At 31.8% G+C, this 27,958-nt stretch overlaps 2 protein-coding genes across 2 annotated transcripts; both read left to right on the top strand.

Annotated features, from left to right (window-relative positions):
* The first annotated feature begins 13,464 nt into the window (after positions 1–13,464).
* On the top strand, positions 13,465–14,408 carry LOC142517119 (uncharacterized). The gene is made up of 2 exons (XM_075619902.1): positions 13,465–13,701; positions 13,789–14,408. Exons 1-2 carry the CDS (start codon positions 13,567–13,569, stop codon positions 14,275–14,277), a joined length of 624 nt encoding a protein of 207 aa, XP_075476017.1. The 5' UTR covers positions 13,465–13,566; the 3' UTR covers positions 14,278–14,408.
* Positions 14,409–23,649: 9,241 nt separating this feature from the next.
* Positions 23,650–27,605, top strand: LOC142537625 (pentatricopeptide repeat-containing protein At3g22150, chloroplastic-like). The gene is given in 4 exon segments (XM_075643128.1): positions 23,650–23,706; positions 23,708–26,275; positions 26,477–26,540; positions 26,629–27,605. Coding segments are annotated over 2 exon segments (2,508 nt in total). The 5' UTR covers positions 23,650–23,664; the 3' UTR covers positions 26,174–26,275; positions 26,477–26,540; positions 26,629–27,605.
* Positions 27,606–27,958: the final 353 nt, after the last annotated feature.

The raw sequence follows: 27,958 nt of genomic DNA on the forward strand, positions 1-27,958 counted from the left end.
ATAACAGATCATAATCTCAAATATGTACAAACTCGTAATACCGGCAATACAATATCAGTATATACAATTCAGCAACTCATTTGATCCAAATCTGAATAATATCACTATACCCAGCGATACAGTATAAATCAGATATCAATTCCAACACTTCATAATCGATAACAACATAATTCTGATATCACATCGGTCTAATCACAATCAAATTAACTCTGAAAATTCATAACAATTTCATACGGTATCTGTCCTTCGATCCGATTTCGATTATACGTTGTCTAACATATCAGAAACACCATGTATGAATCATATCTGATTCCTTCAACATCATATTTTCAAATCCTATCAGAGCATAAGAAAGCTTACGTCCATTTGAAGCCTGCGTCGATAGGAACTCAGTACTGTACTCGGATTCAAAATCAGACGGGCAGATTTCTCACAAATCGAATTAAACTTTTCGAAGGAATTTAGAACTCCCCTAACCCTCCGTTTCTTTTCCTTGAATTCTGAGGAACAACTCGTGCTTGCTATATATATATATATACATATATACGTTGCATGTAAGGCAAGTGGAACATTGTGCATACTGCACGTCTCGCGCTCGGGCGGTCATGAACTTCCGCCCGGGCGCTTGTTCGGCGCTCGGGCGGTTAAAACTTACCGCTCGGGCGCGGCAGTTTCTGTCGAGATACTCAGCCGATCATCTCCTGGCGCTCGGGCGTTAATATTCTACCGCTCGGGCGCCAAACATTCTGTCCAATGAGTTTATTTGCGCTCGGGCGGTTCTTTTCTACCGCTCGGGCGCCAGATGTTCGGTCCAACATCTTGGCTTATACTGTAACGATGCCCTGCTTCTTCATTTGAGTTCCTATAACCTCAATTCTGTCAATTAATCAACGTCTGATTACAGTAATTAAATCTTGAGCATTACATTAACTAAAAGTTATAGTTTGTGGTAACTGTGCAACTCAAATTTTTTATTTTTACAATAGTTCAAGTATCATGTTTCGATTGTTTTATTCGACATAGATAATTATTATATTGAAAACTAAACTCAGATTTTATTAAGTATTAGGAATATATATTTTAATAGTATGTTAATATATAATAATGTGCTGTCCTGATTACGCCGACCACAGCTTTAGATATGGACATCGATTTTTTTTTAAAAAAAATAAAAATAAAAACTATTACTATTCATACAACTTATATCGTATCGTGCGACTTTAATATTTGAATTTCATTTTTTATGCTTTTTTAAAGAAAGTATTTTTTAAAAAAAAATTGAAATGAAAGAATCAATTTAAATTTATTAAAAAAGTATTATTTTTTTCAAAAAAAAAGGGAACTATTTTTTCTATATTCTACATGCTCATTATGGATTATTTGAGAGGCTAATTCACGCATGTGCGAGAGTATATTAACACTTTCTCAAGAATTGTGGATTAAGAATTATTTCTTAAAAATATTTTAACAATTAATTTGAAAGAGAAAAAGAAACATTTTCTTGAAATCTGCAAAAATTTACCCAAGACACCCTCGATCAACTTGATCGGAAGAAGTAACTTTAAAAAAAAAACAAATTTAAAAAGAGGTATTACTGAAAATAATTGCATACGTATTAAAATCTATACAAAATTATTATTCACATAGTTTAATCAAATTAGTTTGTATGTATATTAAATAATTAAATCAATATAAAATCGTGGAAAAAATTACCTAATTTTTTTAAAAAAATTCTAAAAATTTTCTCTATAAAATTTCATTGGTAAATTCCAATTAAGAAAAATTATAATATGAGATTAATTTTATTAACCTTGTTCTTCATTTTATACTTTAAACTATAAAAAATATAACACGTAATAAAAAAATTATGCTGGAGCATCTTTCCGTGGCATAATTTAATTTTAAACCTTAGACTTGCTAAATCACACCAATTAAACAAAGAGTAGGTTTCTTTGTAAGATGGTTTCACGAATCTTTATCTGCGACATGGGTCAAGTATACTGATATTCACAATAAAAAGTAATATTCCAAGCATAAAAATAATATTTTTTCATGGATGTCCCAAATAAGAAATATGTCTCACAAAATACGACTCGTGAGACCGTCTCACACAAGTTTTTGTCTTAAACAACTTTAATAAAAAAAACTCCAAAATGAATAATAACATAATTAAAAAAAATTGAATATTTAGAGACAAAATCAATCTATTAAATTTAGTGGAACCCACTAACTTGAATAATAGATCAAAGTCCCCAAGTCCAAGTCTATATATATAGAACTTCCAAAATCCCACCACCTTAATGGGCATCAATATCACTGCAATCCACCACTAGATAGATTCACCAAGTCTCCGCCACTTCCGACGCAATCGTCGCCGCCACACCACCTTGAGCTAAACCCCTGGCTACCGCCAGTCAAGTACCATCAACGCAACCGCCATCGGGACCAATGATCATATCCATGAAGAAAGAAAAAAAGAAGGAAAAAGAAGAGACGTTGAAACCATCTTGGTGGAGATGCAGCCGTTTGGTGAAAGAGCAAAGGGCGAGATTCTACATCCTCCGTCGCTGCATAATCATGTTAATTTGCTGGCAAGATTGCAATTAGTAGTCTTTATCAAATATGGATTACTACTAATCTTTAATCTTAATTTATGATTTTTCTTTTTTTCGCTCCTATACACACACACACACATTTTTAAGAGACGATACTACGACTTAATTTTATGAGACAGATCTTCTATTTGGGTCACCAATAAAAATTATTATTTTTTATGTCAAACGTAATTTTTATCATTGTAAATATGATCATGAACCCGTCCATGAATAAAAATTCATGAAATGGTCTCATAAAACATCTATTATATGTGTATATGGTTAGAATTGTATAGAATCCTATGCTCCATTGAACGCATGCTTAGCTAGAATATTATATTTATGCGAAACCGTTTTAGATTGATAACTTTTGTTTTGTTTTTTTTTCCATATATTATGAGGTGTGATATTTCGATTACTTATATGCAAATAATACCAAATGGGAAAAACAATCATTTCGGTTTGAGGACAAAAACTTGTGTGAGATGGTCTCATGAATCGTATTTTGTGAGACGAATATCTTATTTGGGCCATCCATGAAAAAGTATTACTTTTTATGCTAAGAGTATCACTTTTTATTGTGAATATCGGTAAGATTAACTCGTCTCATAGATAAAGATTCGTGAGACCGTCTCATAAGAGATCTACTCTCTGTTGAGAATGAATGAATATCATAAATTTTCCATCCGAATTTAGCAAATTACAATATTTATGCTACTAAAATTGTTGGTCGAATGATAATATAAAACTAAAATTGGGAACTTTCTTGAATAATTTGTTATTGATACACACGCACGCAAAAATATCTATACGCGCGTACATATACGAAAAAATGTTGTAATTTTACAGTAAGAAGATAAAATAAAATATTGCCACTAAGATTTGGATCATAATCATGTAATTAATAGATGTTAAAAAAAATATTTTCCATTATATGCTAATTTCACTTGTTTTTTTTAGATTTGTATAATATTATATATGTTTTTTGTGCGTATTTTTTTTATCAGTCCAATTATTTTTTTAATCATTGTTGATATTGATAGGAACACGGTTTCTCATAATAATGGAGGTGGATTTCCCAATTGAACTGTTCTTGATTTTTCTGAAAAATAAAATTAACAATATGTTATGAGTAGATTTAATATGAAACGGATCGACTCAATCTATATCTGAAATTTTGAAATGACGGGTCGACCGGATCTTACATAATGACAAGTCGATTACTTGAGAATTGAACTAGCGTCACCAACCCTTGCTTTTTAGCAACATGAAGTCCTATAAAAAAAATGTGTAATACTTGCCATTTCCAGAGATCAGTCCGGCGAAACCTGAACACTTTTGTTATATAATAAATGAGTAGGTCTCTTTTGAGACAATCTCACGAATCTTTATCTGTGAGACAGGTCAACCATACCGATATTCACAATAAAAAGTAATATTCTTAGCATAAAAAGTAATATTTTTTCATGGATGACCCAAATAAGATATCCGTCCCACAAATTACGACCCGTGAGACCGTCTCACACAATTTTTGCCATGACAAAGATGTCAATTAATCATACCTTATCGGAGGCATGCCAAAACCCGATCACACATCCAACTTCACCTACAACTTAATAACTTTCTCTATCTCTTTATAAATTGAGCTAAATATAAGTTATGTGTTAAGCTTACCACAAGAATCCAAATGTATTGTGAAGTAAGGATTAGGGATGAAAATTTTCTTAATGGGTTCGGGCTCCACGGGAAAATCCAGAAACGAAAACGGAGATACCTGATTTTTTTGGATTCGGATTCAGAGATTTTTTAAAATCCCTGAAATAGTTTGGGATGGAATAGAGATACTATCTTTATCATCGAACATGTTCCAAAAATAATATTAATAATATTCTTAATTATTAATAGTATAATAGTATTATTATTAATACTGGTATTGATATTAATATTATCACAAATAATAATATATAATAATAATAAATGAAGGTTCGGCGATCCCGCTCCACCCCATTAATATTTTAAACATGGATGAGGGCGGGGATGTGGATTTGATCCCAGCGACCCTGAACCCGAAAAAACGGATATTGGGCGGGTATGAGGACGGGGATGGCAACCCGCTCGGTCCCATTGTCATCCTTAGATCATTATTCTGATTATTTGATATACTATTACTCTTGTAGTTTCTAAAAGAACTTTCAGTAACTATGTTTGCTTACTTGTTTCTCCTTCTATTTTTTTTCCCTAAAAAAATTTTTAATCTTAAACAATGTCATAAAACGCTAAAGTCTAACGCTTTATATAATATCAGTGCTTCAAAAAAAGAGGAGGTAGCGGATATATTTTTTAAGGGTTTTCAAATCTTTATTTTTTGACAATTTGGATAGAAGACTGAAATTTGTTCATAACCAAAATCAAAATTATATCAAATCACAGGACCAATTTCTTGATTTTGCCCAAAACTTTATGTCAAAGACTAAAATGCCTTCATTTCATGCATTTGCAAAGTAAATCACAATTTAATGACATCCAAAACTATATTTTACCATTACTAAAAACAAACAATATTTTAACCTACTCAAAAACTTTTGTGGAATATCTTACTAGTCGACAGATATCTTATTTGAATCATTATAAAAATTTATTGCTTTTTTGCCAAAAAAATATTATTTTAAAAATTGCCATTATTAACTCATCTCACAAATAAAAACTAAAAATTGTGAGACGATTTCACATATCAATTTCGTGGGTCGAATCTCTTATTTGGGTCATCAATGAAAGAGTATTACTTTTTATGCTAAGAGTATTACTTTTAATTGTGAATATTGGTAGGTTGACCCGTTTCACAGATAAAGATTTGTGTGACCGTCTCATAAGAGACCTACTCAAATAAAAATCTATGAATTACTAAACTACTTATAACGTAGCATGAATTATTCAGTTAATTGAAGCACCACGTAGTCCATTTGAGTTTCTCAAGCAATAAGTACGATTTTGCATTTGTTTTTTGTCTCGAATTTATGAGCATTAATGAAACTTTTAATGATTTAAGCGTAGGAGACAAAGGTGTCAGTTATTTTATTTAAATGTAGTAACTTTTTAATATATTAGGACATTAATTATTTTATGGTTAATGATTTGAAGGGAAAACATATTTTTGGAAATCCTTCCACAAGAAGATATATAGATCAGCAGAGCTGCCGGAAAGCACTCAGTTGTTTTATATAGAGAAAACATTGTGCCAATTTTGTTGCAAAAAAACTTTGAAATTGGTGTGTTAGTAGGTTCTAATGTTAAACTTTAGTTGTGATTGCTTTCTTGTGGTTACCCTTGGATCAATGGATTTGATTTGCGGAAAAATTTGATGAATAATGAATATCAATTACACTCATTTTGATTGTATTTGAAATTCATATCGATTATTATCGAAATCGTATGACCTAGGCAGTGATATGATTTCAAATTCATTTGGTTTATATTTGGATATAACGATTTGAGTGGATTTGATTTCAAATCTATATCTCAAATATAGTGTATGTTTTTGACTCAAAAATAGAATGAATGATTTGCAATCCTTTGAGTTGCTAAAGTATATTTTTTAGTCCAAATTTCAAACTCGTCCTTCTACCTATTCATTTGAAATCCACGGATTTCAAAACATTCATATGAAATCCTGCCACATCTCTCAATCCTTCCATCCAAATCCCTTATGCATGAGTCCCACCAAAGATATGAAAATATATTATCAAATCTTTTTCCGTGACTTTTCTTTAAAAGTTTGGTTTGGTTTGGTTTAGTTTGGTTGGGCGTAATCACTTCTTACATTTGTAGGATAATGTTATGATAATTAAGATGTCCATTCAATCAAGTTCGGAAAGACCAAGGCAAGATTTGCGAGCATGTCTAAAACTAAAAACCTTGTCTATTTTAGATTATTTCACATATATATATATATATATATATATATATATATATAGACACACACACACACACACCAAAAAAAAACGTGCAAACTTACTTTTAATAGTCACACGTACGATATATATATATGTAAATTCACAAAATAAAATATTGGAATCTTAGATGACTGATTGAAAATGCAATGAACATCACTCAATATGAAACCCTAGCTACCAACATGGACAAATTTTTTTGCATGAATAAGAATTTTTTTGTGTACAAAATTCATCCTTTTAAAGTTTTCTGCTTCGAGTTCGACAAAAATGATCGTCGAATGCACGATTGGACATAATCTATGCACGAATATAACATGTATCTTCAAATTTGTGCCAATTATTGTTAATTAGGTCGGAGATGAATTGGCTCCAGGTAATTTTGTCTTGCCATTGATCAATTAAGGCCTTGATCTTATTTCATCTTCGGTATTCCGTATTTAGATTGAGCTCACGAGGTAGAGATGTAAGCAGAGACGTAGCCAGAAATTTTGATCCAGGGGCTAAACTAAATATAAATGATGATTTGTTTCTTTGTTTTCATCAAGCTATCAATTTTCCACATCCAAATTTAACAACACGATACTTAAAACAAACTAAAAATGATATTTCATATAGAACTATTTTTTAAGCTAAAAATTCTATGATAAAAGTTATCATGTATTAAACAAACTTATGTTTAATTATATTTACATTATCATATATATTCTAATAAAAAAAACTTAAAATAAGCGCAATATAATGATTTAAAATAAGAAATTAAAGTCTATGTAAATCGAGGCAAATGAAATAATTTGAAAATAAAATAAGGGCTAAAAGAATTAAATAATATTGGGTTGAAGCTACAAAATTTTAATAAAACAATCATAAGGTTTTTTTTTTTATATTTATAAAAAAAATAAAAAAATCATAAGGCTAATGGGTTTAACCCATTAAGTAAAGGGTAAGAGTTAGGTTGGGATAAGCCCGCCCGAGCTCTTATAAGAGTAAATGATCAACAAACCAAATAATGATCACGAGATGTAGATCACTTCTATGTAAACATTTTTTTTTTCGAATCAATGATAATTAAGATTTTTTTACTATTTTATTTGTATGCAAAATGCTATTGCATAGATTTTTTTTTTTTTTTTGAAACATGCTATTGCATAGATTAATATCTTGATATTGTTGTAGTTTATTTGAAATATAATTGTTCTCAAGATGTCCATCATGAAATGTATTTATCCGTGCATAGGGCAGGGAAAAAATACCAAAATTTCAGGTATACCGCACATACCATATCGAAATATACCGCATTTATCGATATTAACGTACCGTACCGAAATTTTCGGTATCGGTATCTGTTTTTTAAATTTTCGGTATTTCGGTAAATACCGAAAATTAATTATGATAAAATTATTTGGGCCAAAATTTCAATTGTAATTTTATTATGTGTTGGGCTTGTTTTAAATTTGATAGTGGGCTGAAACCAATAGTCAATCAGTGAAAGAACCCAACAAGAAAACTCACCCGCTCTTATTTCTTCATCGTCGTGACAAAGAAAACTCAAAGCCTCGTTCTGAAGAAAAAACCCTAACCTTACTTTTGAATCGAAGACAACGGAAAATCTACACAAAGAAACGAAAAATCGATGATTGTGAGAGGTAAATCCCTTTTTATTTTGACTGTTTCTTGATTTACTTGATAGGAGATTGGACTATTTGGAGCTGCCGATTTATATAGTTAGGGGACAGATGACAGATCATGTATAAAATTTTTCTTAGTTGAAATTAAAGAATATTTAGTGTATTAATCATGGGAAACTTTGATACCGATACTGTACCTATGATTAGTGTATTAATCATGGGAAAATTTTTCTTTAGTTGAAACGAAAGAATATGTAGTGTATTAAATTTTTTCTTAGTTGAAACGAAAAAATATTTCCCATGTTTTGTGACCAAAATGTACCATGCTCTTGTGATGATAGATAATTTGTTTCCTGTCAAAAATATTTTATGCTGATGTTAGTGAACTTTGGAGATTTTATGTCTCGATGAGAAAACTCTACGCTGCCTCACCTATTTTGTTCTTTCGGTATCTCCAAAATAATTTCTCCATTATATAAGAATAAAGCTGCATTATTCCAAATTTTCTATAACTTGTATTAATACTTTTAAAAAATTAGTAAATTTACCAGAATATCATCTTTATACCCAATCCTTATGTATATTATTCTATCATTTATTAACTAACAAGCTCATTATTCTAAGTTTTAAATATGCTCTCGAAAAAGTGTTCAATTTTTCTTCTTTTCAAGATGGAGTTTAATATGCCTCTTCCAAGTCCGTCCCAAACATCAAGTGCAACAGAATCTGAAACACAAGAGTCTACAGCTAGAAAAAGATTAAGAAACTCTTTGAAAGAAAAGCCTCCTATAGCTCCTAAGCATTCCAGGAGTATATTTTGGGAGCATTGTGAAAAGAGTACAAGAAAGTTGGCTAATGAGAGCATACAACAAATAGGGATATGCAAATATTGCAAAGTTGAGATCCCAACAGTTTATGGAAGTACTAGTGGGTTAAAAAACCACTTAGTAAAGAGGTGTAAGTCGAGTCCTCTCTACGAAGCATGTACAGATGATAAAAGCCAAACTATTTTGACAAATGAGACTATGGGGCAAGGAAATGCCTTGGTTCCTCAGTGCATATAATCAGAAAAGATGTGAGCTGAAATTGACAAGGTATGTGATTGTTGATGAAGTGTCTTTTAGGGCTGTCGAAGGGAATGAGTTTGTAGAATTATTGCATGAATTACAACCGAGATTTAAAATTCCCGATCGAAAGAAAGTTGCAAGTATGGTTTATGATCTATTCTTAGTTGAGAAAGCTAAGATACAAAGTGCGATGAGAGGCCAAAGGGTAAGTGTCACAACCGATACTTGGACATCCATTCAAAACATAAATTACATAGTAGTGACAGCTCATTTTTTGGATTGTGATTGGAAGCTACATAAAAGAATAATTAACTTCACAACAATCACTAGTCATGCCGGGGAAGAAATTGGCAAGATGATTGAGGTTTGTTTGAGAGTGTGGGGGATAGAAAAAGTCTTTTCAGTCATAGTCGACAATGCTTCCTCTAATAACACTGCAATTGATTACTTGAAAAGAAGAATGAAAAGTGAAAATTCATTGTTGTTTGAAGGAAAATACTTGCATTTGAGATGTGCTTGTCATATACTTAACTTGATTGTTAAGGATGGCTTGAAAGAGCTTAATGCTTCAATTAAAGCTATAAGAAATGCAGTTGTTTTTATTCATTCTTCACCATCAAGGTTGAATAAATTTAGGGAGTTTTCCGTGCTAGCCAAGTTTTCTAGTACATCCACAGTCCCAATGGATGTCAAAACAAGGTGGAATGCAACTTATAAAATGCTTGAAGTTGCATTAAAGTATAGAAGGGTGTTCGAAAGAATGACCGAAGAATGGTTCCCTTTTATGAATTATTTTTGTGAAAAAGATGAAAATGGTAAAGAAAGAGTAGGGCCTCCAAATACTGATGATTGGGAGAATGCAAAGGCTTTCGTACACTTTCTAAAAAAATTTTATGATGCCACTTTGGAGCTAAGTGCATCTAAAAATCCTACTTCTCAAATTATTTATCAATCGATGGTTGCACTAAAAGTTGAGATTGAGAGAAAGAAAAGTGATGATTCTGATCAAACTCTTAAAAAGGTAGCAAGTGCAATGAAGTTAAAGTTTGACAAGTATTGGGAGAATTTGGATGATTTGAACCCTTTGATATTTATTGGAAATGTTTTGGACCCGAGGAACAAACTTCAAATGATTAAAGTCACCATAAAAAAACTAGGAGGCACTCCTACAAGGATCCAAGAGTTCGTTGATAAAGTCAAACAAAACTTGGTAGCTTTGTGGATTGAGTTCAAGGGAATACATGATGTATTGAATGTTGAGAATCAAAGTATGCAAATAGAGTGTGATGGTGCATATGGTGATGTTAGTGGTGGTGGTGGTGGTCTTTGTGATGAATTGTTTGATGATGTGGAAGCACAGAACGAAGAAGAACAACTTTAAGAGATATCCAATGAAGTGGATAAGTACCTAGCCGATGAGATTGAAAAACGATCTAATCAATCTTTCAATCTTTTGGAGTGGTGGAGAGCAAGTGAAACTAGATACCCCATCCTTTCACTTATTGCCAAGGATATTCTTGCAATTCCATGCTCAACCGTTGCTAGTGAGTCTGCTTTTAGCTTGGGCAAAAGAGTTGTGGATCCTTTTAGGAGCAGTTTGAGTCCTAAAATGGTAGAAGCATTGGTGTGCACCAATGATTGGCTAAGAGCAGAGGAGTTCAGTTTTTGGAAAGATCCAACCGATGATGACGTTGAATTATATAAGGAAATTGAAGAAATTGAAAAGGGTGAGAGTTTTTCTATTTAATTAAGTTTAAAGTCATATAATATTTGTCATTATTAATCTAACATGAATTATAATGCTTTTTGCAGCTGCAAACGCCACTCAAGACCGTGCCAACATTCCATCTTCTGCCTCCACTTTGGTCTAACTTAAAGAGTAAGACTATATTTATAAGTTAATTTAGTTTTGAACTTTTGCAAGTCTTTTGACTACACACGAGAAAAAAATATTTGGAGTTGGTGCATATTTTTCTTTGGCTATGTGTAGAAATGGAGATCAAAAGAAACTAAATTTAACTTGTTTGTATTTTCTTATGTTATTTGTAGGAATCTTGCCACGAAGTCCAAGCTATAATCAATTTTTTGAAACCTCGGGTACTTCTCATTTGAAAGTGGTATGGCATGAAACAAATAGTCCGAGGGTACTTTTGTCTCCAATGGTAATCTTAGTGTAATACTGTTTGTTTATGGTAAGTAATTGTTCGACCAGAAGAACAGAAGAAATCATGTTAATTTGAAATGCTTTTTGGTAACTACAATGTGGCTCCTGTCTCCAGAGGGTGGTGATGTCTTCTTCCTCATTACTGCTCAATGTTAATGGTTATTTGATCCTAGATTTATACTTCTTACTAATCATTTATCTCCTACAAGATACCTACATTGAGTCATATGATTGTTTCATATTATAATTTCTGGTCTTGGATATTCGTTTTCTTTATAGGAAGTTTATATTTTACAGTTTTTTTAAAATAATTTCGGTATAGTCGGTATTTACCGATACCGTATCAAAAAATCGGTATACCGAATATATTGGTAAGAACGGTATGAATTATATATCATGCCGAAATTTAGGTATACCGACATTTCGGTATACCGAAATTTCGGCACAATATCGGTATCTGTTTTTTCGGTACGGTATACGATTTTTTTGAAAAAAATCGGTATACCGTACCGAACTAGCCCTATCCGTGCATTGCACTCTCAACGCCTTTACATGATTGGTGAGTAGCCTAGCTATTATGAGATATCTCAACTTGCTCGGGCCTTGTGTTCATGTGTCATTGCTGCATTTCATCAGTACATACCAAGAGTGTTTAAACGAATCGAGCCGATCGTGAGTTTTTTTGAGTTGACTCGAAAAATATTTGATTTGTATTCGAAATTATCAAATACAACCAAACTGAAACACATTCGAACTTTTTTCGAGCCGAACATGAGTCCAAATAATTTTGTTTGATAGTTCGCAAGCCACTCATGATCTTTAATATTTTATTAATACAATTATATATATAAAAAATTATCTTTCAAGATTTTATTTTCGAGTAGCTTGCGAATATGTTTGAAAATTTTGATCATACTCGACTTCGAGTAGCTTGCGTTATGTATTGTAGCAGGGGATACACATGTCAACTATTAGATGTCTTATATGTTCCGTCAAGTCGAGGAAAATTAGACTTTTAGTCATATGAATTGTACAAATTTGAAATAAAAAATAAATAAAACTCTAGTTTAACAATATAACATATCAAAATCGTATAAATATAAACATAACATACTAAAAAACACAATTTTCGTATCGATCACTGCCCATGTGAGTGCATGCATGGTAGAGATGGCCTTCAGATTTGTGCCCCATTAATCTAAATGGCTGAAAGCTTTTTTTTTTCTTTCCTTTTTTTAATGTAAATAAATGGCTGAAACTTTATCCATGGAATATTGGATAAATCAATATTCTAGAATCGCCAAACTGAATCGTATAGGATTACCAGTGGATAAGATTGGGCCTCGAGGTTTTGCAAGTGGTGGACGTAATAAAGTCGTCCTAGATCATTCTACACGTGATCTAATCTTGTGTAAGCATGCACGGATTAAAGAAAATTTGAAATAACGTAAAATTTTTGTGATTTATTAATCAAAATCCTATAAATTAGGAATTTTATTGTATTTAATTCTATTTAGTCGGAAGCTGATGACATAGAGCTGGGATATGTCGTTAACGTTTTTTATTCTAGGTCAATAATAACTTACGAAACATGCATCATTTTTTCGTTCTGATATATCCGATAGAACATGCCACTAACATTTGATTGAACGTAAAATAATAACTATAATTGGCGACATTTGAAAACTCAAATTAAAAAACCTACATTTTGATACCCAAACAAACCAAATCAGAGGACGAATAGCTTTGATTTTCTCGATATGAAAATCGTAAAGAAATTTGGCTTCCAAAACCAAATTATACGTTGTATTTCAAATATACAAAAAAGATGCATTTTTACCCAAAATGGTCGACTACATGTTTCAATTTAATAATAAAAAAATCGGACAGCTCCCAAAATTTCCCAAGAAAAATTGCTAAGATCAAGGCGTGTGGAGAATCGTTCATATTCAGCCCATGCACCATCCTACACGTGGTAACTCGAGACCATAGCTGTATATCTTCTGGGCTGCCACCTCTCCTTTCTCCAGTAGTTTCTTTCCAAGCCAAATCCTATAAAAATGGTGCTCCCCTCTTCCTTGTTCTTCATCCAATCGTAAGAAATTACAGATATTCAAGACAAGGTTTGGTTAAACGTTCAAAAGTTCTTTTATTCATCGTTGAAAAATGGCAGCCATGTTTGCAGCTAACACATCAGTCCTTAATATCTCAAGTTCTTTGTCTAAAAATTACCCCTCCGTTCCTGTTCGTCCTAAAGTATCCAGGGTTGGCTTTATTACTCCCAGATATCCTGCTCTTAAGGTAAGAGTCGTAAGAATCATGGGTTTATTTGTGTGCGTTGTGGGATTTTTTTTTTTTTTTCTGATTAGTATTTTTGGGTGATGAAAGGTTCCGCATGCAACCGACAGCCGAGCCGAAGAGAATGTCCAGGGATGGAAGAATAAGGCTAACAACGCCGCCGAAAGTGTGTCGGGCAAGGTGGGCGAAGCTGGAGACAGGGCGGCCGATTCACTGCACGACTTCCAGGGGAACGCGAAGGAGGCATTCGGCGGCGCCTCAGATAAAGCTGATGAGATAAAGGGAAAAAGTCAGAACTCAGCCGGAGATGTGGCCGACAAAACAAAGGACTACGCACATGACGCGGAGAAAAGTGGGAAAGGAGCTGCGGGAACGGTGATGGACAAGACGAAGGAAGCGGTCGGGTCGGTGACTGATAAGACCAAGGGCGCTGCTCATGGAGCGAAGGAGAACACCGAGAATGTGGTGGATGGCGTGGCGGACGCAGCACGGAGTGTAGGAGACAAGGCGAGGCAGACGGCGGAGAATATCAAAGATACGGTGACGGGGAAGGCGGATGAAGCGCAGTCTAGGCGTTAAGCGGCGGAGTTGGATAACGCCGACGTTATTTGGGTTGTATACTTAATGCGACATTCAACACTGTCGTAATAATTTTTCTTTGGGTTGGTGTAATGTTTATTAACATAATTATTAATTAAATTTCAGAATCAGGTAATCTCTCGTCTTCTCTAGTACTGTTTCTAGCAAGTGGTCTATTTTTTTTAGTTCAAGTTTCTCAAATTATAGAGTTTCTTGAAAATGGTATAAATTAAAATTTTGAGTAATGTTGCATGCAAATGACCCAAAATTGATAGTAACTCCGACAATTGGTGTCGGTTTTGTTTACATATTCTATTGTACACTGCAATTTAGATTAGGTTTAAATCATATTTTGGTATCATGTAATTTGTATTCATTTGGTCAATTTATGATTTTAGGTATCTATATATTCGTTTTCTTCTTTCAATTTCAGTTCAATTTTGGGTTTTTCAGAAATTTTTTTAAAAATGAATAAAATTGACAAAAACCATAAATTATTCAGTATTATGTAATTTACATGGTTACAAGGTATAATTTTTTCTCATATATTTAAATATAATAATAAGTGGATAAAAGTCGAACGTGGCAGTAGTTTAGAGTCTTTTAAGTACACTATATTATATTTAAGTACACGTGTATGCCGTAAAGAGATAATATAATATGTTATTTTAAAAAAAAATTATATAAAATCATCCTCGTAAAAGATTATTTAGTAGCTAATACGTTTGATAATTTTGACTTATAAGTTATACTTTCCATTCATGTATTTCATTTTGATCCTCATTTATTATATTCATCTTGATCTTATATTCAATTTTATTGCATATCTATTAGATGAGTGAATATTTATACTTCACCTAAATATCATTTACAATTTAAATTATATTTTTTCAAATTTTAATTATTTCAAATAAATTAAATATTTATTAAATTGTTGTGAACAATAAAATAAAAAATATAAAATTAATATATTAAATATTAAATAAAAAATAACAAAATATTATAAACAATTTATCTTAACATCATTATCTTAAAAATAATTACAACTTTATATTAATAATTTTTAAAATTTTATCTAATTAATATCATTTAACATAAACATATTATAATTAAAATTTTTTGATATGATATTTAATTAAAAAAAATATTTATATAATTAGGCATCGAAGGTGTGTTTGGTACAAATGATGAGATAAATAAATGATTGATTATATTATATATAACAAAATTGATATATTATTAATCAAACATTACGTGATACTATTAAGATTGTTTGGTTTAACATTTTTAATATGTGATTAGCTTTTAAATATTAATAAATTTACTATTATACTCTTGCTAAGTTTACTTATTTGTTGTACACATCTGGAAGCAATACATAATATTAGATAATAATAATAATAATAATAATAATAATAATAATGTTAATAATAAATATATTAATAATCTTTGAATTAATAAGTGTAAATATCATAAAATTAAATATAATAAAAATAAAAATATTATTGATTAGTATAATCAACGTTAAATTTTATTTTTTATTATTTATTAAAATATATACAAATATATTATTTTTTCAAAATAAAAATATATCTTTATATTTTTTAAAGTTTAAATCAAATTAAATAATAATGATATATATTAAATATCAGGATTGACATCTAACATACAACACTCTTTTTTTCAATAAATTAAATAACTTAACCCACCACTTGGATTCAATAATAGGAGAAAAATGTAATTTATTGAGTTTCGATAGTGTATCCCACTTGTTTAATTAGATTAATAATCGAATAGTTATCCATAAAATTGGATCTTAAATCGGGTCAAAATGATTATTAAAACATCTTAAAATTTTAACCAAACATTGGATAAATATTTGACTATTAATCTATCATTGTTTAATTCACGCAACCAAACACACCCCGAGAATTTACTCGATAATCATTATACTAATAATTTTATTAAAAAAATATATATGTCGTAAAAATATAGCAAAACAATTATTTAACAGTCTGTTATATAACTTTTTATATAGTCAAAATTGCTTCGGATCGGCTTAGTTTGGATTTTCGTGTCTTAACTTTGAACCTAACCAATTGATTTTAAAGTTTATAAAACTGTGATGAACCGAAATCCAATCCAAATTGCTATCCGATTAGGTTCGATTTTTGGATTTCGGTTTTGTCCGGTTTATATATAAATTTCAAGTAATATGTATGTATGTATGTATGTATGTATGAAAAATTATTTGAAGTAAAATATTTTGGCGGATGCCCAAAACACCATAACTAGAAACCCAACGGTCATGAATCAATTTCTTGAAGTCTTGATTTTGAAAAATGGGGGGCGAGTTTAACTTCTCTCTGGATGAAATAGTCTGAGTTACAGTTCTGAAAGACGAAAAAAACGAAAGGGTTTAATGGTATTAGCATGGATTCTCCGCCAGGAACTCGGAAATCTGGGGTTTCACCCCTCTCTTTGCTAATTCAGTCTCCGGTATCAAGGTTGGGCGACACTTTACGCAACAGCCCGATCACAGACGAGGATCGTGATAATTTCTTTCGATCAAAGACTCAAGTTAAGATGATATTTGATCGTTTGAGCAGCGGAGGAGTTGGAGAACTAGTTAAGGATGATCAGAAAAATGGGGTTATGGAAGATGATTCCAAGAATCAAGAAGTCGAAGAAGGCGACGGCGATGATGCTTCTAACATCAGAAATGTCGAAGATGGTGATCATGCGAGGATTGGAGAAATTGACGGCGATGATGCTGCTAACATCAGAAATGTCGAAGATGGTGATCATGCTAGGAGTGGAGAAATTGAAGATGATGATATGATTGATGAAGAATTCAAAGTCGGTGATGAAAGGAAGGATGAAAAAGTGGGAGACGATGATACAAACACGAAAGAATTCGTCGAAAACGTAGAACATGGTGATGATACGCAGGGGAAAGAAGCCGAAGATGATGACATGAAGAACGATGAGATCAAAGGCGGTGGTGATACGGAGGGAAAAGAAGTGGAAGACGAATGTACAGAAAGGGATGATAAAATCGACAAAGAAATCGAAGAGGGTAACCATACGAGCTCGAAAGAAGTCGAAAAAGAAGACACGATCGACGAAAAGATGGAAAAAAGTGATGTTATGGAGGGGAAAGAAACAGAGGATGTCGATACCAACAACAACGAAATGGAAGATGGCAATGAGATCCACGGAACAATCGAACACCAGGGCGAGACGAACGAAGAAGAAGCAGAAGATAATAGTAGTATAAACGCGCAAGTGATCAACAATGATGATCAGGCTCAACAAGACGTCGACGAAGCCGAAGACGGCGCTGTGGACGACGATCTGAGACTCACTGATGATGATAGTTTCCCGCCACTTTCTCGAGATGTAAAGATCGGTAGAAAAGAATTTAGACGCTTGAAGAACGAGTGGGGACGACAAATCCGTTCAAGAGTTGAAGATCAGTAGTAGATCAACGATAAAAGAATCCCATGTCCGAAGGGATAATTGCTTCGATTATCCTTCAACTCTGGTTTGATCTGTTTGCCTGATATTCTTTCCTTTTTCTTTAGGTTTTTGTACGACATGGATCCTTAAACATTTGATGGTTGGTCTGTTGCAGAATTGAGATAAAGTTACGTTTCATAAAATTTTTGTTCTACTTTGAGATTAAATATTAGTGTCGAGAATATACATACATTTTCAAGGCCAATATGGGATTTTATGGGATGCTTCTATCGATATTTAGTGACTTATATTAAAATAGGACAAAAACTTGTGTGAGACTGTCTCACAGTTCGTATTTTGTGAGACGGATATCTTATTTGGGTTATCCATGAAAAAATATTACTTTTTATGTTAAGAATATTATTTTTTATTGTGAATATCGGTTGAGTTGACCCGTCTCACAGATAAACTTTCGTGAAATCATTTCAGAAGAGACCTACTCTTAAAACAGAGCTACATAGAATTAAGAGTTAATTCCGTTTGTTTATAAAATAATATTTTTAACATAAATTTTTTTTAATAACAATATAAAATTTTAATAAAAAAATATATTTATATAGTAAGTCATATATATATATATATATATATATATATATATATATATATACTAGTATAGATTAAGAATGCAAGTGATGTACGTGCGAGTACAAAATTTGGAGTGCATTTGCCATATATAATAAATTGAGGAGATGCAATGTTCTTTTATTTTTCAAACTTTTAAAATATTTGTTTGATACATGTTTAATGTCCTCGTGAATCTCTTTCAACTTCAATCAACTATCTGACATATTCAAGTCAGCAAGACACACAACAAGAGGTATTAAAGATGACTTCGATTTTCTATAGAATACCAAATAAAATGTGAATTTTGTTTTTTCCAGTTTCATTTATGTTTACTAAATCAATATTTTTATATGATTTTGTAAATCATCGTGACTAAATTAAATATTTTAAAATATATTAGTATAAACATAGTATATAACTCAGGGCCCGGCTTTCATAGGGGCCAAAAAAAAAAAAATCGTTGGTCTCATGTTGTTAGGGTCTGCACCTAAATAGTATGTGCATTGGACATTTTTTTAAAAAAATTGGACATTGACTCATTGAAAACATGATTAAATATGATTATTGTGTTCATTGGAGATTTAATCAAATTATGTAGAGCCCAAACAATAAAGCTACATGGCTCATTAATTAAATTTTTAAAAATTTTGTATGCATAAAATGATAATGTTTGTCCAATATATTTATTATTTTATTTTGTGTCAACTCATGTGTTAAAATTTTATGCTTTACTTATCGATTATTTGGCCTCTTTTCTTGAATTTATGTAATTGGACTCATTTCAAAAAATAAAACACAAAAAATTGTAATACTTATCTATTTTACATATCTTTATTTTCCGTTTTCTTGAATAAAATCTTATATTCATTATTTAAAACAAATTATATATTTTTACAATATTGGTTCATTATATTTATCATTTTGTTATTTTGGTAGTTTATGTTGATAAATTTCAATTTTAGTAACATACAGTACAATGTTTGCCAATTTCAATCTTTTTCTAATATAATTGTTCATATGACACTGCATTACGTTAGAGCCATGTTGATGTTGTGGCGCACGAAGAAAAAAATCGTTAAGAAATAAATATATAATTCGTAAATTATATTTTCCTTATATCTATTGTTTGATTATTTTAAAATTTCAAACTAAATTCTACGGTTATTTATCACAACAAGATTTTTTTTCAACATGTCGCCTCAGGTCCTGTGAACCACAGGTACGGCTCTGGTTGCATGTGTGGAACATACAACAACCGTAATTTCTGAATTTCTCATGATATATTTTTAAATTATAAAGTTCTATACATAAATCATATCATTGAAAAAGTAGCTAAAAGTTCAACAAGTATTCATCGAAAGAAATTTGACGGGGCATAGAACATGAAGATAATTGTAATATTTTTAAAAAAATTATTTTTTGAGCCAAAAAAATATTTAAAAAACATAAGAAAAATTTTAAAATCTTATAAAATCATTTTAACTATAGATATAAGACTAATTTGTTTCACATAAAAATGATATGAATTCATTCTTATTCCTCATTTTCTATCACTTTGATGTATATAAGAGTAATTATTACACGTCAAACCAATTTAAGAGTAATTATTACACGTCAACCCAATTTAAACTCATTTTCATTCTTTTGAAGTGTTCTCTCATGGCACCAAACAATTATTTGGGTTTGACATGCTGAAATTTTTACGATTTGGCCCATTGACACCCACGTTAGTGCAATTCTCATTATGTTCATAATTAGGTTTGTATATGGCTTTGCACGGTATATAACAATTATAAGAAATAAAAGTCTTGTCTTGGATAACAAATATAACATTTGACCTGAAGATCAAGAAATGTTTGAATTAAAAGATTAATCTTTCACTATCATTCAGTTTTGTTAGATTAAGCGTGCATGAGTGAGAGTAGTACTGAGATTGATGAACTCTTAGGAAGTTTTTGTGCGTACTCCTGACATCATATTGCTTATTTTAAATTTCATTAAAGATATAATTTTTCTAAAAAAATGGACTGTAAATTTTATTCCAAAATAAAATTTGGTTTTTCTTTAATTTATTGCAAAATTCATTAATTAATACCCAAAAACAAAAAATAACGTGTATTTATTAATACTATTTAACAAAAATAAAGACATACATGTAAATTCACATAATTTACGTTTTTCAGTGGATGTTAATTTACTTAAGTTAAAAATAAAAATTGGCACTAAAACTCGTTTGAGGCTGTTTCACAGGTCAAATTTGTGAAACATGTCTCCTATCCGACTCGAATCGTGAAAAAAATTATTTTTCACTCCGAAAACTGACCGGGTCAACATATCTCAGATATATATTCATGATACCAGCTCACAGAATACCTACTCAAAAATTAAGATAACTATAAATTTTGAACAAAAGTGTATACTTCATTTTCATTTGATTTATTTTAAATTCATTAATTAATAAAAAATCAAACAAAGATGACATCCAAAAATAATTAAGATAGAGTTCATAAATCAAACAAAAAAAGAGAGAAAAATCAAACAAAAAAATTTATTTTTTAAATAGGATATAATTCATTTTTAAAAAATGGAGCATAAATTTTATTATTCATTTATTTATTTTAAATACTATTAAATATATAGTTTTTCTTAAAAATAGAGTATAAATTCTATTTCAAAAAATGTTGTTAAGTTTATTTTTTCAAATTATTTTAGACTTTATTAATAGCTTAGAAAAACAAACAATAAAACATGTATTTATTTTTATTATTTTAAATTTCAATATATATATATATATATATATATATATATATATATAAATAAATAGAGTGTAAATTTCATTCCAAAAAATGAAGGCAAAATTTAAATTTCATTCCAAAAAGAGGTTGCTAAATTTCATTTTGTTCAATTTATTTTAGAATTTATTGATTAATAGATGGAAAAAAACAAATAAACAAACAAATAGATATGTATTAATTAATATTATTATCTACATTATTCATGGATGTTAATTTACTCAAGTTAAAAATAAATTAGCACAGAAACTCCTATGAGGCTGTTTCGTAAGTCAATTTTGTGAAACATGTTTCATATCCAACCCGAATTATGAAAAACCATTGTTTTTCAATATGGAAATGACTGGGTTGACACGTATCAAGTATATATATCTATGAAATCGTCTCACAAAAGACCTACTCAAAGATTGGAGAAGTATAAAATTTTGACAAGTGTATAAACTTCATTTTTCTTTGATTTATTTTAAATGAATTAACATTAATTAATAAAAAAATATCAACTCGTTTTTGAGATATATTTACTTGATACCGTCTTACAAAAGAATGTTGGGTGCAATAATTGTTCCTGCTGGAAGAGCGATCGAACCGTGGTGCTTGAGCTGCTGTGCGGTTTAAAATATTTGAGTTGCACCATTATCACCAGCTTTAGCTTTTGGTAAATCAATAAGCACTCGGTCCTACAAATACCTACTAAAATATTGGAGAATTATAAAATTTTGAACAAAAACGTAAACTTCAATTATATTCTAACAAAAAAGGAGATAATGTAGGACCGAGCGCTTGCCGCTTTACCAAAAGCAATAGTTAGTGGTAATGGTGCAACTCAAATCTTTTTAAACCGCACAACAGCTCAAGCACCACGGTTCGATGGCTCTACTAAGCAGGGACAATTATTGCAACCAACAATCTCCCCTCCCAATAATTGCACTCATTGCAATCAATGGGAATCGAACCCGTGACCTTAGCTCTGATATCAATTGTAGGACCGAGCACTTGTCGCTTTACCAAAAGCCATAGCTAGTGGTAATGGTGCAACTCAAATATTTTTAAACCGCACAACAGCTCAAGCATCACGTTTCGATGGCTCTACCAAGCAGGGACAATTATTGCACCCAACAGATAAATATAACAAAAATAATTATTTTTAAAATAAGAAAATAGTTCGTTTTTTTTTAAATGAAATGTAAATCTCGTTATTGTTTTATTTATTTTAAATTTCATTAAAGATTAAAGATATAGTTTTATTTAAAAAAACATAGAGTGTAAATTTCATTTCAATAAGTGGTGGCTGGATTTTATTTTTCTTCAATTTATTTTAGAATTCACTAATAGATGGAAAAAAAACCAAAATATATATTTATTATTATTATTATTTTAAATTTTATTAAAGATATATATTTTTTATAAAAAAAAAAATTGAGTGCAAATTTCATTCCAAAAATAGAAGATAAATTTAAATTTCATTATAAAAAATGATAGCTACATTTTTCATTCTAAAATATGATAGCTAAATTTCATTTTTCTTGTTTTTATTTTAGAATTCAAGAATAGTTAGGAAAAAACAAAAAAAAAACATATATTTATTATTGTTATCATTTTGAATTTCATTAAAGGTATAAGTTTTTTTTAAAAAAATGGTGTGCAAATTTCATCACAAAATTTTATACATTATCATATAAGATTTTTTATGCATCTTAACATCGATAAATTCACTAAAAATTTATTGATTTATATTTTAATTATGGTTATCACATAATTCTGGTTTCGCCCCAGACTTTATGTATTCGTTTGCTTGAATTTATTGTTGGCTCATTTGGCCAAGACTCATAACATGTAAAAAATGAAAGTAAATATCAATTTTAAGATATGATAATATATTTATATATTGTAATAAATGTGTTTATCCCTCACGATACTGAAAAATAAATTAAAAATAATATGTTGACAAACAAATTATCAGGAATCTAAAAACACAATTCAAATGTTTCGATTTTCAGTGATTACCAAAATATCTCAACAACAACAATTTATGGACAAGATAGTAAAATCAAAATTTAAAAAAACAGACAAAAAACATATATTTATTATTATTATCATTTCGAATTTCATTAAAGATATAAGTTTTTTTAGAAAATGAATTATTACTATTATTTTAAATTTCATTAAAGACAAATATTTTTTAAAAAAATGGAGTGCAAATGTCATTCCAAAAAATGAAAAATAAATTTAGATTTCAATTTAAAAATGGTAAATAAATTTTTCATTCTAAAAAATAGTAGCAAAATTTCAATTTTCTTCAATTTATTGTAGAAGTCATTAATAGTTAGGAAAAACAAACAAAAAATATGTATTAATAAATATAATTTAATGAAGATAAGAACATACATGTAAATTCATAATTCAAACTCATATATTTATAATATTAAAAGATATATATATATTTATTTATTTATTTATGGAACGAAATAATAGGAACCAAAGGAAATGTAGATCGGAAATATCCAAAGCCATGCGTCTGGCAATGTTGTCCTCACCATTGCCCCCTACCATTTTCCACTTCTTCCGTCGCACAAACATGCCACCGGAATTGCTCAGCCGCGGCTTCGCCGATACAACAACACTCGACAACACTAGGCACACACCAGTTAGACCAAAATCCACGTGGAAAACAAAAAACAATCCGATTCCGATTGAGTGAGCTCTGCAGACAAGGGCAGGTCCACCTCGCACGCCAACTTTTCGATGCAATTCCCCAGCCAACTACTGTTCTTTGGAATACTATTATTATCGGATACATTTGTAACAGTATGCCACATGAAGCTATCTCCCTCTACTCCAGCATGTTCTTTACTATAAGCTCCTCCTCGACCCCTCAAATGTGTGATGCTTATACTTACTCTTCCGTGCTTAAAGCCTGTGCTGAGACGAAGCAGCTTGTGGTAGGTAAAGCGCTGCACTGTCATATTTTACGTTCCCATGTAAATCCCAGTAGGATTGTTTACAATTCTTTGTTGAATATGTATCTGGCTTGTCTTTTGAGTGAGGTACATTTGCTGAGGTGTGATATGGTGGCGAGGCTGTTTAAGACCATGCGGAAGCGAAACGTGGTTTCTTGGAACACTATGATTTCCTGGTACGCAAAGTCTAGTAAATTTGTGGAAGCAGTTGGGATTTTCTTGATGATGATGAAAACGGATGTTAAGCCTACTGTTGTTAGTTTTGTGAATCTTTTTCCGGCTGTGGCTGGTTTAAGGGATATTGAAATTGCTAATTTGGTTTTTGGGATGGTTGTGAAATTGGGGGATGAGTATGTAAATGACTTGTTTGTGGTGAGCTCAGCGATTTCCATGTATGCCGAAGTTGGTTGCCTTGATACAGCTAGGAAGATTTTTAATAATTGTTCAGAGAAAAACGCCCATGTTTGGAACGCGATGATAGGTAGTTATGTTCAGAATAATTGCCCGATCGATGCACTTGAGCTGTTCTGTAATGCCTTGGAGTATCAGAATGATGATGATATAGATGATGTGACATTCCTCCTGGCATTAACCGCAGCTTCACAGTTGCAATGCTTGGATGTTGCCCAGCAGCTGCATTCATATTTAATTAAGATTTCCTTCGCTTCTTCTATTGTTCTGCTCAATGCAGTTATAGCTTTGTATTCAAGGTGCAATTGGATTTGCGATTCATTCAAAGTTTTCAGTGAAATGCAGGAAAGAGATGTTGTGTCATGGAACTCCATGATATTTGCTCTGGTGCAGAATGGGTTGGATGATGAAGGGTTGATGCTTGTCTATGAGATGCAAAAGCACGGATTTTCCACTGATGATGTGACAATTACTGCTTTGCTCTCGGCTGCATCAAATCTTAGAGACCTGGAAATCGGCAAGCAGACCCATGCTTATCTGATCAGGCATTGTATTCAATTCAGTGGTATGGAGAGTTATCTCATAGATATGTATGCAAAATCAGGTTTAACACAAGCTGCAGAAACAATCTTTAATAGCAATTGCAAAGACGATCGTGATCAAGCCAGTTGGAACGCCATGATTTCTGGGAGCATGCAAAACGGGTTGATTGGTCAATCCTTCATTATTTTTCAGCAGATGATGGAGGAGAATGTCATCCCCAATGCCATGACCTTGGTCTCGATTCTTCCAGCATGCAGTCAGTCAGGTAATATAGGTCTGGGTAAGCTTCTCCACGGTTTTGCTATTCGGAATTTCATGGACCAAAATGTCTTTGTGAGCTCTGCTATGGTGGATATGTACTCAAAATCAGGTGCAATTGTTTATGCCGAAAGAGTTTTTATGACTACCACTGGAAAAAATTCAGTCACTTGCACTAATATGATACTGGGTTATGGTCAACATGGAATGGTTGAGAAGGCTTTTATGCTATTTTATTCTATGGAGGAATGGGGCGTAGACCCTGATGCTGTTACTTTTGTGGCAGTCTTATCCGCTTGCAGTTATGCTGGTTTAATCGATGAAGGCATAGAAATATTTGAGTTGATGGAGTGCAAATATGGGATAAGACCCTCAAGAGAACATTATGCTTGTATTGTGGACATGTTAGGAAGAGTTGGGAGGGTCGTTGAAGCATATGATTTTGCACTAAGATTGGGTAAAGAAGGCAATGTGTCGGGAATCTGGGGGTCACTGCTCGCTGCCTGCAAAATTCATAAAAACTTTGAGTTGGGAAAATCTGTGGCTAATAAGTTGCTTGAAATTGAGGGGGCTGGCAGGATCACAGGTTATCATGTTCTCCTTTCTAACATGCATGCAGAAGAAGGAAACTGGGAAGATGTGAAGAGTTTGAGGCAAGAAATGCTACAAAAGGGTTGGACAAAGGAGGTCGGTTGCAGTTGGATTGATGCTTCTGGTTATGCTAACTGTTTTACATCCAAAGATAGAAGGCACCCCCAGTGTGCAGAGATTTATCAGTTGTTGAAGGTTTTGTCTGAAAACATGAAGGATGCTGGTGATGCGCCTCCGCTTCTGTATATTGAATGCTAGACGAAAGCTGGAAGAAAGCGACAATTTGTGTTCCATTAATGGAATTACACCAAATTAATTTTACCAAATTTGCATGGGGCAAAAGAATCAGTTGGCGCAGTTGTGCGATTTTCACTATGCATGTTTGTCATTGTGTCATGCTTAAGTTGACATGAATCACAACCCCCCCTCCCCACCCCCCCCACACACACCATCCCCACGAGAAAAGATATCTTCTTTATCACGATGGTTGTCTTTAATTAGCATGTGATATATTTGTAAGATATTGAGTTCAATGATTTGTTTTCATGTGTTCTTGTGCAGGTAAAGATCTAAAGAAGTTATTAATCTGCGGTCCTGCAAGTGATGAGGACTCTTTGTTTCATGTGTAAGTGGCATGCTCATTTTTGTGGTTAGCTTGTGATTTTGCTCTTATGGTGCTCTATTCACCTCAGGTAAATGTATTTAAATGGCAGGAATGAATTTAGATAGTTGGGCCATTGTGATTATTTTGTAAACCGCAATATTCTGATGCTATTGATTTACTGGGGAATCGGATTCGTTAATGATAACCCACCATTGATATCCTGCAGCCGAGCTGAATGAGATAAGAAGTATCAAAAGTGACTTGGTATAGATCAATTGAAGAAATAGAGACAGGGTTGTTACAGTGGCCTTCATTATATAGGGGCTGGAAGTAACCAATAATAGTATAGTATCTACAATTTTATTTTGTCATTTGGTCAATGGATCATTTAAAGTTCAGGATTCCCCAAATCCGTTTGAGAATTCATACTAGTGGGAGTATAGAAGATGATGCAGATGACAAGGTCAGCAAGAACAAGACATTAAATTTTCTTCAAGGAAAAATAAGTTGCCCGAGAGTGTCGATAGGAAATCATGTATTTCAAGTAGAAATCTCCAAGTTCCAAACAAGTGTCATCTACACACCTCTGGCTTCTTTACAAAAATTGTGATGGTGCGTTGGACAGTCGAAGAGCAGGTACTGTTCAGCTCAGGCAATACTCGGAATTTTGGGCCCCTAAATTGATCAAGAAAGAGTTGTCATTATGAGTGGAGCTGTTGATTTCCAGGTCACCTCAACTGGGTTCGAGTAAAACAGAGGATGTTAAAAAATGCACATCAAAAGCCAAGAGAAGTTGTTTCATATGGACTTGAGTTGAAGGGTCAAGACAACATTGTTAGCATTTATATCGAGCAGTCTTTGCATCGACAAAGCTTCTGGGTTCGTTTTCCTCCATCCTATCCTTCATACATTTGTCAATGGAATGACCCTTGTTCACAAAATCAAGGTTGAAGATCAGAAAATCTGATGAAGTGGTTTCTTTTCTTTTTCTAAAGCAATGACCAAGTGATTTTGACTCGAGTGACATGTGTTATCCATGACTTTGTTCCTTAGAAATATGAAGACTTGAGGGGTATCTCTTGAATATCTGTTTCAGTTTGTTCGAGGAACTGAGATTTGTATTATTGACTATTTCTTCAATTTGGGAGAGATTGGTCTTTTCACTTCGATTTTAAAAGTTAAAATAGTAGCTTCTAGAAATTTTTTTGTTGGTACTTAAAATGCTATGGTAATAATATAAATTTTAGTTCTCAAATATTAAAATAATATATATTTTCATATCAATAGTTTAAGGGTTTTGCAATTAGGTCCATCCTTGTTCCTTACGTGCCAAAGTGATCCCTAAATTTAAGTGGATAAAGTCATTAGCTCAACCTGAATGGCTATAATAATTTTGTGGAAAAAACAAAGTTTTTGTGCTCAAATATACAACTAAATTT

This window comes from Primulina tabacum, chromosome 1 (genome assembly GCF_025594145.1).
Source record: "Primulina tabacum isolate GXHZ01 chromosome 1, ASM2559414v2, whole genome shotgun sequence".
Lineage (NCBI taxonomy): Eukaryota > Viridiplantae > Streptophyta > Magnoliopsida > Lamiales > Gesneriaceae > Primulina > Primulina tabacum.